Raw genomic sequence first — 13,354 nt, forward strand, 5'->3', positions numbered from 1 at the left:
ACATTCCATGTCTTTAGGGACCAATACAGTGTTATGGCAAACAGGATGACCTTGACCTGGGGATTCCAGGCTTCTATGTCTTCATTGATCCAAACTGAGTAGCATGTGTTTTTGCCACTTACTGCAGGGTATTTGCCCACTTTGTTTTTACCTTAGGTTTTGTCTATAGTCACCTCTGCCCACTACCAGCAAAAAAAAAATTCAGATTGAAAGGGCAACACAACCTGTTCTAGCAATAGTTTGGATCCCCGTTATTACAACTTCTAATGTGCAGTATCAGAAGTTGGCTAGAACTTTTTTTGCACTTGGAGTCTCTGGAAATGGGTTCTTTATAAACCTTATACCTGAACCTGCCAATAAATTCTTTCCTGGAGTGCCCAAACGAAGGTAAAAATGGAATGTAGGTTGGTGATGTTTCTCACTCTGACCAGTTTGCAGCACCTAGAAGTCTTGTATGTTTCCTGCACCTAACTGCAGGGATCCATTGCGGTTTAATTGATTGACAAGTGGGTACTAGAAAAATGTCCTACTTGTCATCTGTATGGTTCCAATAATCCAGTCTCCATGAATATTTTTTTTTTTTTTTTTGTTCCTGCAGGTCCAAACTTGAGTAACAAGCCTTTCAGAGCCACATACATTTGGAGTAACATCATCCACGCTCTTCACACACAGGTAGAAGTGAAGAAGAGGCGGCACCACTTGAAGTCTCACCCAGACTGCTTCATCGGCTCAGATGCTGTGGACGTTATATTCTCCCATCTAGTGCAGCATAGGTATTTTGGGGATGCAGAGATCTCCCGCTCCAAAGTGGTTCGCGTGTGCCAGGCTCTCATGGACTGTAAAGTATTTGAGTCGGTGCTGACAACTTGTATGTTTGGGAAGGAGAAGAAGCGTTTGGTGTTTGAGGACAGCAGTTGCAGCCTGTACAGGTTTCTCAATGTGCCGAGTCATCCCACAGGAATGATTGAGAATGGCAATGGGCACTGTACTCCACAGAGATACATGGGAAGGTAAGGAATGTTCTATTCTTTCTATACATCGGAGTTGGTCTAAATTCTACCACACAAACATACACACACACACACACACACACACACACACACACACACACACACACACACACACACACACACACACACACACACACACACACACACACATACACATACACACACTCTTCCTTTCTGATCCCCCCACCTTGTGCCATGAAGGGACGATATGTTTCTGCGACTGGGTGGGGGTCTTTTTAGGAGCATTGAGAATGCCAGGAGTAGATGCAGATTGTCCATATTCACAATCTTCCATACAGTCAATTGTGGTTTTATCTACTTGCGTTTTAGCACTTAAATTACCATATTTAAGAATACATTGTTAGAAATAAGAATGTATCTAGTCAATTGGTGGGCTGAGTGCCCATTACCTTGTGACAATGTCATACCATGAACCAATGCCAATGTACACATTGCCTAATTAAAAGGAAGGGTTACTTTCACAGAAATCCATAGCATTGAAGTGGCTGCAATTTGTCTGTAGTTCAGTGTTGACTGCAGTAATGTTCAACCTCTGGCAGCTGCTCCAAAGCCGGTCTGTATAGTGGAGAGATGCCTGCCATAAAACTAATCAACTTAATTTGTTTATTCTTTGTTTATCTAGGGGCTTTCACCAAATCAATATTGAGTGCCAGAAAAGAGTACTAGATCACTGATTAACGTACAGTGCTTTGCAAAAATATTCGGCCCCCTGGAACCTTTCAACCTTTAACCACATATTGTGCTTCAAACATAAAGATACCAAATGTAAATTTTTGGTGAAGAATCAACAAGTTGAACAAAATTTATTGGTGACTTTAAATTTTTGTGGAAATTCAAAAACTGATAAGTGGGGCGTGCAATATTTGGCCCCTTTAACTTAATACTTTGTTGCGCCACCTTTTGCTGCGATTACAGCTGAAAGTCACTTGGGGTATATCTCTATTAGTTTTGTTCATCGAGAGACTGATTCTTTCCCATTCTTCCTTGGCAAACCGCTCGAGCTCGGTGAGGTTTGATGGAGTTTGTTTGTGAACAGCAGTTTTCAGCTCTTTCCACAGATTCTCGATTGGATTGAGGTCTGGACTTTGACTTGGCCATTCTAACACCTGGATTTGTTTATTTGTGAACCATTCCATTATAGATTTTGCTTTGTTTGGGATCATTGTCTTGTTCGAAGACAAATCTCCATCCCAGTCTCAGGTCTTTTGCAGCCTCCCAACAGGTTTTCTTCAAGATTGGTCCTGTATTTGGCCCCATCCATCTTCCCATCAATTTTAACCATCTTCCCTGTTCCTGCTGAAGCAACGCAGGCCCCAACCATGATGCTGCCACCACCATGTTTGACAGTGGGGATGATGTGTTCACGGTCATGAGCTGTTGCCTTTACGCCAAACATATCGTTTGGCATTGTTGCCAAAAAGATCAATTTTGGTTTCATCTGACCAGAGAACCTTCTTCCACATGTTTGGTGTGTCTCCCAGGTGGCTTCCATAAAGGCCAGATTTTTGCAGTGTACGACTGATTGTTGTCCTATGGACAGACTATCCCACTTCAGCTGTAGATCATGTGAGTGATCATGGGCCTCTTGGCTGCATATCTGATCAGTCTTCTCCTTGTTTGAGATGAAAGTTTAGAGGGACGGCCTGGTCTTGGTAGATTTGCAGTGGTATGATACTGCTTCCATTTCAAGATGATCGCTTGCACAGTGCTCCTTGGGATGTTTAAAGTTTTGGAAATCATTTTGTATCCAAATGCGGCTTTAAACTTCTCCAACAGTATCACGGACCTGCCTGTTGTGTTCCTTGGTCTTCGGCTACTTTCACACTAGTGTCAGGCTCGGCCCGTCGCGGTGCGTCGGGCCGAGGTTCCTGACGCTAGCGTTGTCTCCGCCGCACAACGGGGGGCAGTGGATGCATTTTTCCAGTGCATCCGCTGCCCCATTGTGAAGTGCGGGGAGGTGGGGGTGGAGTTCTGGCCGCGCATGCGCGGTCGGAAAACGGACCGTCGTGAGCAAAAAACGTTACATGTAGCGTTTTTTGGTCCTGACGGTCCGCCACAACACGGCGCAACCGTCGCACGACGGTTGCGACGTGTCAATCCGTCGCAATACGTTGCTTAATGTAAGTCTGGGGAAAAAACGCATCCTGCAAGCACTTTTGCAGGATGCGTTTTTTCGGCAAAACGACGCATTGTGGCGGATTGCAGTTAACGCTAGTGTGAAAGTAGCCTTCATGATGCTCTGTGCTTCAAACAGAACCCCGAGATTATCACAGAGCAGGTGCATATATACGGAGACTTGACAGGTGGATTACATTTATCATCATTAGGCATTTAGGACAACATTGGATCATTCAGAGATCCACAATGAACTTCTGGAGTGAGTTTGCTGCACTGAAAAAGGGAGGGGCCGAATAATATTGCACGCCCCACTTCTCAGTTTTTGAATTTCCTCAAAAATTTAAAATAACCAATAAATTTCGTTCAACTTCACAATTGTGTTCCACTTGTTGTTGTTTCTTCACCAAAAATTTACATTTGGTATCTGTTTGAAGCATGATATTTGGGAAAAAATTGAAAGGTTCCAGGGGGCCGATATTTTCACAAGGCACTGTATGTGTATGGTCCAGATAGACATTTGACATAAGAGGCCAACAAATTACTACTTGTCTGTTATTTGGAACAGAGTGAAAAATAACCCTGTTATGACTGTCTCCCTACTGCAGAGGATGACACCCTAAAACCTGCGTTGATGGCGCCCCCACTCAGTCTACTCTCCTTGTTAAGCCCGATTAGGTCCTAAAGTGAAAAGGGTAGGACAGTGTAAAGGCAAGACACGAGAATGAAGTACAGTATTAGGGTTTGGAATATCTCAAATATTGGAAATAGGGCTGTCAGAGTACAGTTTGATCCAATCACGTTTATAATTAATACTTCAAAAGGCCCCAGTAGGAGACACGAAGGGTAAATTCTTGCCCCCAATCAATGGGTGCGACAATTTGTCCAAACTGGTATAAAGATCAGGTTCTCCTCTACGAATATTGAGTAACCTCCCTATTATCTCAGGAGTTATGAAGCACTTTAATGTCCAGACTCCAAAAGTTACACTCCGCTGGGGTGTTATCCCCAGTACAGAAAACAGTGCGGAGCCGGACAATATTCCTGTGTTTAAAAAAAAAAAAAAAAAAATTGGAACACACAGGATAATAAGCTTGTAACTTCTGAATATGTACAGGAGGTTCAAGAGGGCACCATTCCATTGACCGGACAAGGCTTCGTAATGGCGACCATAGACCTCCGGGATGCATCCCATTTACTCAACACATCGAAGATATCTGAGGTTTGCAGTAGTTGAGACTTCAAATACGTCACTATCAATTCAATGTCCTCCTGTTCACCATTTCTTCGGCACCACAGGTCTTCACCAAAATAATGGTGGAGGTGATGGCGTCCATCCAGAACAAAAATATCAATATCTGTATCGTGCCTTACCTAGACGACCTGATGCTGCTCTTAGGCCAATCAGAAACTGTCCTCAAAGGCCACATACTGTACGAGAAGTTCTGGGTCTTCTTACATCTTTGGAATGGTCAAAAATCCAATCTGGTTCCATTCACTAGGAGACTGTTCTTGGGAATAATGTTAGACGAACAAGACCAGATGTCTCAGCTGCCGAAGGAGAAACCAATCCTGATAGTGCAAGATAACAGCCTTATAGGATCAAAGAATAATATCCCTCAGGTCAGCAATGTCAGCACTAGGGTCCATGATTTCCTGCATCCCAGCGGTAGCTTGGGCTCAGGCCCACACAAGTTGTTTGCAATCCCACATTCTATCTTGCTGGGATGGTGCCCCAGGGTCCCTGGGCAAAACCATTTACTTACCAGGCTGAGTAAGAGCCTCCCTTGGCTGGTGGCTCAACACAAAGAACTTGAGCAGGGGAGTAGCCTGGAATCAGAATCTCCTATCAACCGTCACAACAGATGCCAGTGGAAGAGGATGGGGAGCCACGTTCTCCCATTCCACATTCCAGGGGATATGGTCCCGAGATCAGTCTTTGCTCTTCCAACTTCAGGGAGTTGAAGGCGGTAGAGGAGGGAGGCACTAAAAGCTGCAGTGGACTTGGTAAAAGGGACCCATATAAAAGTATATTCGGGCAAGATCAGGACAGTGGTTCATCTGTGGCACCAAGGGAGCGTGAAACCCAAGACTGAAGGCAATTTTCAAGAAGGGTTTTTGTTTGGGGAAGAACCACACCTGTTCTCCCTGTCTGCATTCCATCTAAAAAGGTCTACCAATGTTCAAGCAGACTTCCTTAGCAGGAAAGCTACACACATGAGAACTGAGCCTAGATGACAGTGTTTCAGGTGTTAATAGAAAAATGGGCTGCTACTTGTTTAGATACGATAGAGGACAAATGCTTTTCTCTAGACCTGAATGACACATGAATAGCAGTGGATGCTTTCTCCCACCACTGGACCTTCAAGTTGACATATTCCCTCTCCAATTCCTCTCCAAGGAAAAACTTTGCAGAAAATCGGGAGAGACAAAACAAAGACTATACTAGTGGCGCTTCATTGGCCAAGAAAAAGCTGGTTTGGTGCGCTGATCAATTTAATTTGTAGATGGCCTGTTGGGTTGACTTGTCACCCAGATCCTCAAGCCTTACAGCTTGCAGCCTGGCTTCTGAATCCATCATCCTAAAGGATAGAGGTTTCTCTGATAAGGTGGTAAAAACACTTCAAGGAAGCAGGAAACCAGTAACCAAATTCAATCTATAACAAGATATGGAAAACCTTCATAACCTGGTGCGGTTCATACCCACACAATTATTTTACGTCCAAATGTGGCGCAAATCCTTTTTTCCAGGACGTCTTCCTGACAGCACCCTGGAGGATGTCCTCCTCCCCTTGCTGGGACAGGAAACACACGAGTTTAAAAGGTCATGTCCCACCCCTAATCCTCAGTGTTTTTCCTGTCCCTGCAAGGAAAGGACGCACGAGTGAAAAGCTGCACAGGACGCGTCACTTCCGGTTTTCGGCATCCGTTACCGTCACTTCCGATAACGCTGCAAGTAAAGGGGGAAAGCGTGCGTTCCAGTGTGGACCGCATATCGGCTGAAGCGCTCCTGTTCCGACGCTTCACTCATCATGGAAGCAAGTATGCCGGTCGAGGAGGTGGTAAGTGCGCATAGCGCAGACCCCTATCCGCATGTAGAAACAGGCTTACCCCAGCGCTTATCCCTATCTTATGTCCTTTAAGGATAAGGGAACCCCTGCTGGCCCCTCTGGTTCCTCTGGTCAGGCTAGGAGATCCGGCAAGGCCTCGGGAAAATCTGCTAGATGCCCTATCTGTAATGCGAAACTCCCGGATTCCCATGGAAAGACCTTGTGTGCAGATTGTCTGTCTGAGATGAGATCCCTTATACGTGAGGAGGTGCAGGCTTCTTTATCCAGTATGGTGCAGAGGTCCAGTCCTATTCCCAGCCACAAGAGGGCCAGACGGGAACGAGAACCAGAGTTTACTTCTGAGGACAAGGCTAACTCAGAGGACTTCGTCTCAGAGGAGGAGGGCGAGCTTCCGTCAGGAAGCCAGGACCACCAAAGAAAATATCTCTTCCAGGCAGAAGAGACAAATGATCTGGTGCAGGCAGTACGGTGCACCATGCAGATAGAAGAGACACCTAAACCACAATCCAGGCAGGACCTGATGTTTGGGGGACTTATGTCACGTCAGCAGACTGTATTCCCCGTTAGCGAGCACATTAAAGCCATGATAATGGAGGAGTGGAAGGAAGCTGAACGCCGGCTGGTGTTATCCAAAGAGTTCAAAGCTCGTCTACCATTTGAACCTGAGGACGTAAAACTGTGGGAAGAAATCCCTAAGGTTGACGTTCCGGTGGCGAAGGTAGCTAAAAAGACTGCCATACCATTCGAGGACTCTTCAAGCCTGCGCGATCCCATGGATAGAAAGACTGACATCCTTTTGAAAAGAGCCTGGGAATCTTCCGCGGCTCTGATTAAAACCAACATAGAGCGAGCTACCGAGGTAGCCGCTATGTACCTTTTGGATGGGTCAATTGGAAGAGCACCTGTCCAATAAGACCCCGAGATCTGAGATCCTAAAATCCATCCCTATTATGAGGTCCGCCACGGCCTTTCTGTCCGATATGACTGCTGAATCGGTCAGATTCTCGGCTAGAAATGGTTCTCTATCCAACGCGGCTAGGAGGGCGGTCTGGCTAAGATCCTGGTCCGGGGATAGTGCTTCCAAATCTAAGCTCTGTTCAATCCCCTTCTCCAGAGCACGGGTATTCGGGCCCCCTCTTGATACTATCCTAGAGTCAGCTTCGGATAAAAAGGTTTCCGGAGGACAAAACTAGGAAACCTCAGTCCTTTCGGAGGGGATTCCCCTTCCGAAGACAGTCTGATGCTAGAGGAGGTAGATCCCATAGTGGATCTTATAGGGGCTCCCGTAACCAGGGCAATAGAAACAGACTTTGAGGAGGGACTGAAAAAGAAACTTCTAAGCCGCAGTGACGCCACACTTATAGGGGGAAGGCTCCGTCACTTCGCGCACAAATGGGCCCGAATCACTCAAAACAATTGGGTTCTTCGGACTGTCAGAAGGCTACCGTATCGAGCTTTACTCTCCTCTGCCAGACAGATTTATTGCACCTACGGTTATAATGCGAGACTCCCCAATGATAGACCTAAAGGACATCAACTCCTCAGAGGTCATAGTGCCAGTACCACCTCTGGAAGTAAGCCAGGGTCATTACTCCTCCCTTTTCTCCATTGCAAAACCATCCGGCGAATCTCGCACTATAATAAATCTGAAGCCTCTGAATGCCTGGGTAAGGTACAAGAGGTTCCGTATGGAGTCTATTCGTTCGGCAATCCTTCTCATAGATCAGAATGCCGTGATGTGCACTCTCGACCTGAAGAGTGCCTACTATCAGGTCCCAGTCCACCCCTTGTCTCAGAAGCTTCTGAGGTTTGCGGTAGTTCTGCCATCCGGGACCTGTCACTACCAGTTCCAGTGCCTTCCGTTCGGGCTTGCCTCAGCACCCCGTATCTTTACAAAGCTGGTGTCCGAGATCGTCGCTTTCCTAAGAAGTCAGGGGATCATAATAGTCCAATATCTCGACGACTTCCTCCTGGTAGCAAGAACGCCAGAGATTCTATCAGACCACAGGAACCGAACCATTTCGGTGATGGAATAGTTAGGATGGGTCATAAATTGGAGGAAATCCGACCTAACCCCAGAACACAGGAAAACCTTTCTGGGAGTGTATCTGGACTCGACGAACAGAATATCCCTCCTCCCCGAGTCCAAGCTGGAAGCAATACAGTCCCAAATCTGGCTCCTTTTAAGACACGGGGGGTCAATAAGAGTGGCCATGAGAGTCCTCGGCCTAATGACGGCCTGCATTCCGTGTGTAAGATGGGCTCAGTTCCATTCAAGACCACTGCAGAAACTAATCCTTTCCAAATGGGACAGACGCCTAGCTTCTCTGGACAGTACTTTGAGGCTATCTCCTCTGGTAAGAGGGTCTCTCCTTTGGTGGACAGAACCAGAAAACCTAAGGAAAGGAGTGTTATGGTCTGCCGAGCCCCACATAGTAGTCACTACAGATGCCTGGGGCTGGGGAGCTCACTTAGAAGACAGGTTCCTTCAGGGGAGATGGCCGGAGGAAGTCACCCACAGCTCCTCCAACTTCAAAGAGCTATACGCTGTTTGGGAAGCTTTGAAAAGGAACCGACACATCCTGAAGAATCGCCATGTCAGGATAATGTCCGACAATGTGACAAGTCTCTTTCCTGAAGCATCAGGGAGGCGCAAGACACCATCTGCTTCAGAAATTGGCGGATCGGATATTTCGGTGGGCAGAGATCGGTCCTATCCATTTCAGCGATTCACCTGGAAGGCTCCCAGAACATCATAGCAGACTATCTCAGCAGGAGAAGGGTGTTCCCAACAGAATGGGAACTCAACCAGGACATCTTCCAGGAGTTATATCTACGCTGGGGAACTCCTTGTATAGACCTATTCGCAGGAGAAATTCGAAGGTCTCAAGATTCTTCTCACTGAACCCTCGGGATCTTCCGGAAGGGATAGACGCTCTGAGCCAAGTCTGGACGGAACCTCTCTCATATGCATTCCCTCCTCTGGCGTTAATCCCGGCTGTTCTCAGGAAGATCAAACAGGATCAAGCCCGGGTCATATTGATCGTCCCATACTGGCCAAGAAGGAGCTGGTTCTCCCTTCTACTACAGCTGGCAATTGCAAATCCAGTAGAACTTCCTCTCAGACCGGATGTTATCCACCAGGGCCCGGTTCTTCACCCAAACCCAGAGAAACTCCGTCTCTCAGCATGGATCCTGAAGGGCTCATCTTGAAGGCAAAGGGCCTGTCAAGTCGAGTGATAACAACTATCAAGTCCAGTAGAAAGCCTGTTACATCAGCAATTTACCTGAAGATCTGGAGGCGATTCTGTCTGGAAGGTGGCAGGTCTGAGGATACGGCAGGCACTCCTGACTTACCCAGAATCCTGGATTTCCTTCAGGCTGGGTTTGACAAAGGTCTCAAACCTAGCACCTTGAAGGTGCAGATCTCGGCACTTAGCTCCTTCCTTGACTATCCCCTAGCTTCTCACCCGTGGATAGTTAGATTTATCAGAGCCACACAGAGGTTGCGCCCTACTATTAGACATTTATCGCCTTCTTGGGACCTTAATCTGGTCCTCAGATTCCTCTGTAAGGACCTTTATTATTATAATTATTATTTATTGTTATAGCGCCATTTATTCCATGGCGCTTTACAAGTGAGGAGGGGTATACATAATAAAAACAAGTACAATAATCTTGAACAATACAAGTCATAACTGGTACAGGAGGAGTGAGGACCCTGCCCGCGAGGGCTCACAATCTACAAGGGATGGGTGAGAATACAGTAGGTGAGGATAGAGCTGATCGTGCAGCGGTTGGTTGATCGGTGGTTACTGCAGGTTGTAGGCTTGTCGGAAGAGGTGGGCCTTCAGATTCTTTTTGAAGGTTTCGATGGTGGGCGAGAGTCTGATGTGTTGTGGTAGAGGGTTCCAGAGTAGGGGTGATACGCGAGAGAAATCTTGTATACGATTGTGGGAAGAGGAGATAAGAGGGGAGTAGAGAAGAAGATCTTGTGAGGATCGGAGGTTGCGTGTAGGAAAGTACCGGGAGATGAGGTCACAGATGTAAGGAGGAGACGGGTTGTGGATGGCTTTGTACGTCATGGTTAGGGTTTTGTACTGGAGTCTCTGGGCAATGGGGAGCCAGTGAAGGGATTGACAGAGGGGAGAGGCCAGAGAATAGCGGGGGGACAGGTGGATTAGTCGGGCAGCAGAGTTTAGAATAGATTGGAGGGGTGCGAGAGTGTTTGAGGGGAGGCCACAGAGCAGGAGGTTGCAGTAGTCAAGACGCGAGATGATGAGGGCATGGACTAGGGTTTTTGCAGATTCTTGGTTGAGGAATGAACGGATTCGTGCAATATTTTTGAGTTGAAGTCGGCAGGAAGTGGAAAGGGCTTGGATATGTGGTTTGAAGGAGAGATCAGCGTCAAGGATAACCCCGAGGCAGCGAGCTTGTGGGACTGGGGAGAGTGGGCAGCCATTTACTGTAATGGATAGGTTCGTTGGGGGGGGTCACGTGAGATGGGGGAAAGATGATGAATTCTGTTTTGTCCATGTTAAGTTTCAGAAATTTAGCGGAGAAGAAGGATGAAATAGTGGACAGACATTGAGGGATTCTGGTTAGTAGGGAGGTGATATCTGGTCCAGAGATGTAGATCTGTGTGTCATCAGCAAAGAGGTGATACTGAAAGCCATGAGATTCTATGAGCTGTCCCAGGCCAAAGGTGTAAATGGAGAAGAGCAGGGGCCCAAGGACTGAACCTTGTGGGACTCCGACAGAGAGGGGGCGAGGTGAGGAGGTGGTGTGTGAGTGGGAGACGCTGAATGTCCGGTCTGTTAGGTATGATGAGATCCAGGATAGGGCCAACTCTGTGATGCCAAGGGATGAGAGGGTCTGTAATAATAGGGAATGGTCCACTGTGTCAAAGGCAGCCGACAGGTCGAGGAGGAGGAGAACAGAGTAGTGTCGCTTGCTCTTGGCGGTTAAAAGGTCAGTGGTGACCTTAGTTAGGGCAGTTTCAGTGGAATGGTGTGGCCGGAAGCCAGATTGTAAGCGGTCAAAGAGGGAGCAAGAAGAGAGATGGGAGGACCGTTCAAGGTAGACGTGTTCCAGTAGATTTGAGGCATAGGGGAGAAGTGATATAGGGCGATAGCTAGATACAGAGGATGGGTCAAGAGGGCTTTTTGAGGATAGGTGTGATGGAGGCATGTTTAAAGCTTGAGGGGAAAACACCATTTGTTAGTGATAGGTTGAAGAGATGGGTTAGGGTTGGGATGAAGATTGTGGTGAGGTGTGGTGCTTCTTCCGATAATATGCCCATTTCGGTCCTCACTCGCAAGACGGCATTTCTAGTGGCAATCACCACGGCTAAAAGGGTGGGGGAAATCCAGGCCCTGTGTACTAGGGACCCGTACCTCCAGGTTAGACGATTGCCTAATTCTTAAACTGGACCCCTCCTTTATCCCAAAAGTAGGAACAATTAAAAATAGAAATCAAGAAATCGTCTTGCCATCCTTCTGCGATAACCCCACTAATGCTAAAGAAAGGGACTTACATTCTCTGGATGTCAGGCAGGCGGTCCTAGACTACCTGGCAGCCACCAGCTCTTGGCGTACTGATCCGAATTTATTCATTCTGTATGGGGGAAAAAATAAGGGTAAGAAGGCCTCTATCGCACGGTGGATCACGTCTGTGATCTCAGAGGCCTACCAGTCACAGGGGGTCCCTCCTCCAGAGGGTCTCCATGTACATTCTACTAGGATAGCTACTTCTTGGTCAGAGAGGGCAGGTGCCTCTTTAGAACAAATTTGTAAGGCCGCAACATGGGCTAGTGCCAACACCTTTTGTAAACATTATAAACTTGATGTTTTGTCTGGTCAACATACTGCTTTTGGGAGGAAGGCTCTCCAAGCGGTAATCCCACCCTGAGGAGGTGCTCTGGTACTCTCCAGGGTGCTGTCAGGATGACGTCCTGGAAAATGGGTATTAAGCTTACCGTTAATGATGTTTCCAGGAGTCCATCCTGACAGCACTAGAAGTTCCCTTCCTCTGATATTTATATCATGTTTGTTTAAACCTGGCATGTATGTAACATGTTTCTAACATGATGTAATATGTCTGGATTCAATGTATTATGTTTGATATCCTCATTAAACTTCTTTTCTGCATATCCTTGTAGCGGTTCTTGTTACAACACTGAGGATTAGGGGTTGGACATGACCTTTTAAACTCGTGTGTTTCCTGTCCCAGCAAGGGGAGGAGGACGTCCTCCAGGGTGCTGTCAGGATGGACTCCTGGAAACATCATTAACGGTAAGCTTAATACCTATTTTCCGGTCCATCCCTCCAGGCAGCACCATGGAGGTAGTCCTTCCTTGACCTATAGTGGGACAGGATCACAGAGGTTAAAAGGCCCCCTCCAGTGTTTTTCCTCTCCCTACAGGGAATGTTTGTATGAGGTTGCTCCTAGAGTGAAGAGAGCCTATGGGATGTTTTACAGACTCTGGGGGATCGAGGAGTCTTGGCCTTCCCCCTGTCAAGCATTCGGTGGCTGATTATCTCTCAATAGAGGCCCCTCAGCCATCAGTTGCTGTACCAGATTGACTCGGTGGAGGTGTGTGTGTGGGGATCGGGGGGGGGGTCTCTGCCATCCCTTCCCCCTGTCAAGTGGTCCGTGGCCAGAACTTCTCAGAGGTCCCTTAGCCAGCCTGCGCATCAGTTGCAGTGATGCAACATTCCTGATGTGACTCCACTTCCCTCTATGGTGGGCTCTCAGCATTACCGGCTCTCGCTGTTCTTTTGCGGGTGTGGAGCCAGCACAGATAAGTGCACGGTGGAATGTTGTGTTGATTGCCTAGGCCTCTGGGCTGACGCTAGCCTCATGCCTTAGTGCTGAAGCTGGGCCTAGAGCCTCATGTGCTGTGAGGTTTGATTTCACAAGTATGCAGCTAGGCTTTGTATCTCATAGGCTATAGTAAGGCTGTTTGTCCGGGCTACAGCTCATGATTTACTTCAGTTAGGCTACGTTCACATTTGCGTTGCGTCGGGCGCAGGTCCGGCGACTCATGCGTCATGCGCCCCTATATTTAACATGGGGGCGCATGGACATGCGTTGTCTTGCGTTTTGTGACGCATGTCAGTTTTGGCGCAAGCGTCA

The 13,354-nt window shown here is 47.4% G+C and overlaps 1 protein-coding gene across 1 annotated transcript in view; it reads left to right on the plus strand.

The window, feature by feature from the left end:
* Positions 1–13,354, plus strand: part of DEPDC7 (DEP domain containing 7) — a 93,825-nt gene that overhangs the window by 38,733 nt on the left and 41,738 nt on the right. Inside the window, exon 2 of the mRNA XM_077288102.1 lies at positions 599–1,010. Within this exon, the coding sequence (XP_077144217.1) occupies positions 599–1,010 (412 nt within the window). The remainder of the gene's footprint in view (positions 1–598; positions 1,011–13,354) is intronic.

The sequence above is a fragment of the Ranitomeya variabilis genome, chromosome 2 (genome assembly GCF_051348905.1).
Source record: "Ranitomeya variabilis isolate aRanVar5 chromosome 2, aRanVar5.hap1, whole genome shotgun sequence".
Classification (NCBI taxonomy): Eukaryota; Metazoa; Chordata; class Amphibia; order Anura; family Dendrobatidae; genus Ranitomeya; species Ranitomeya variabilis.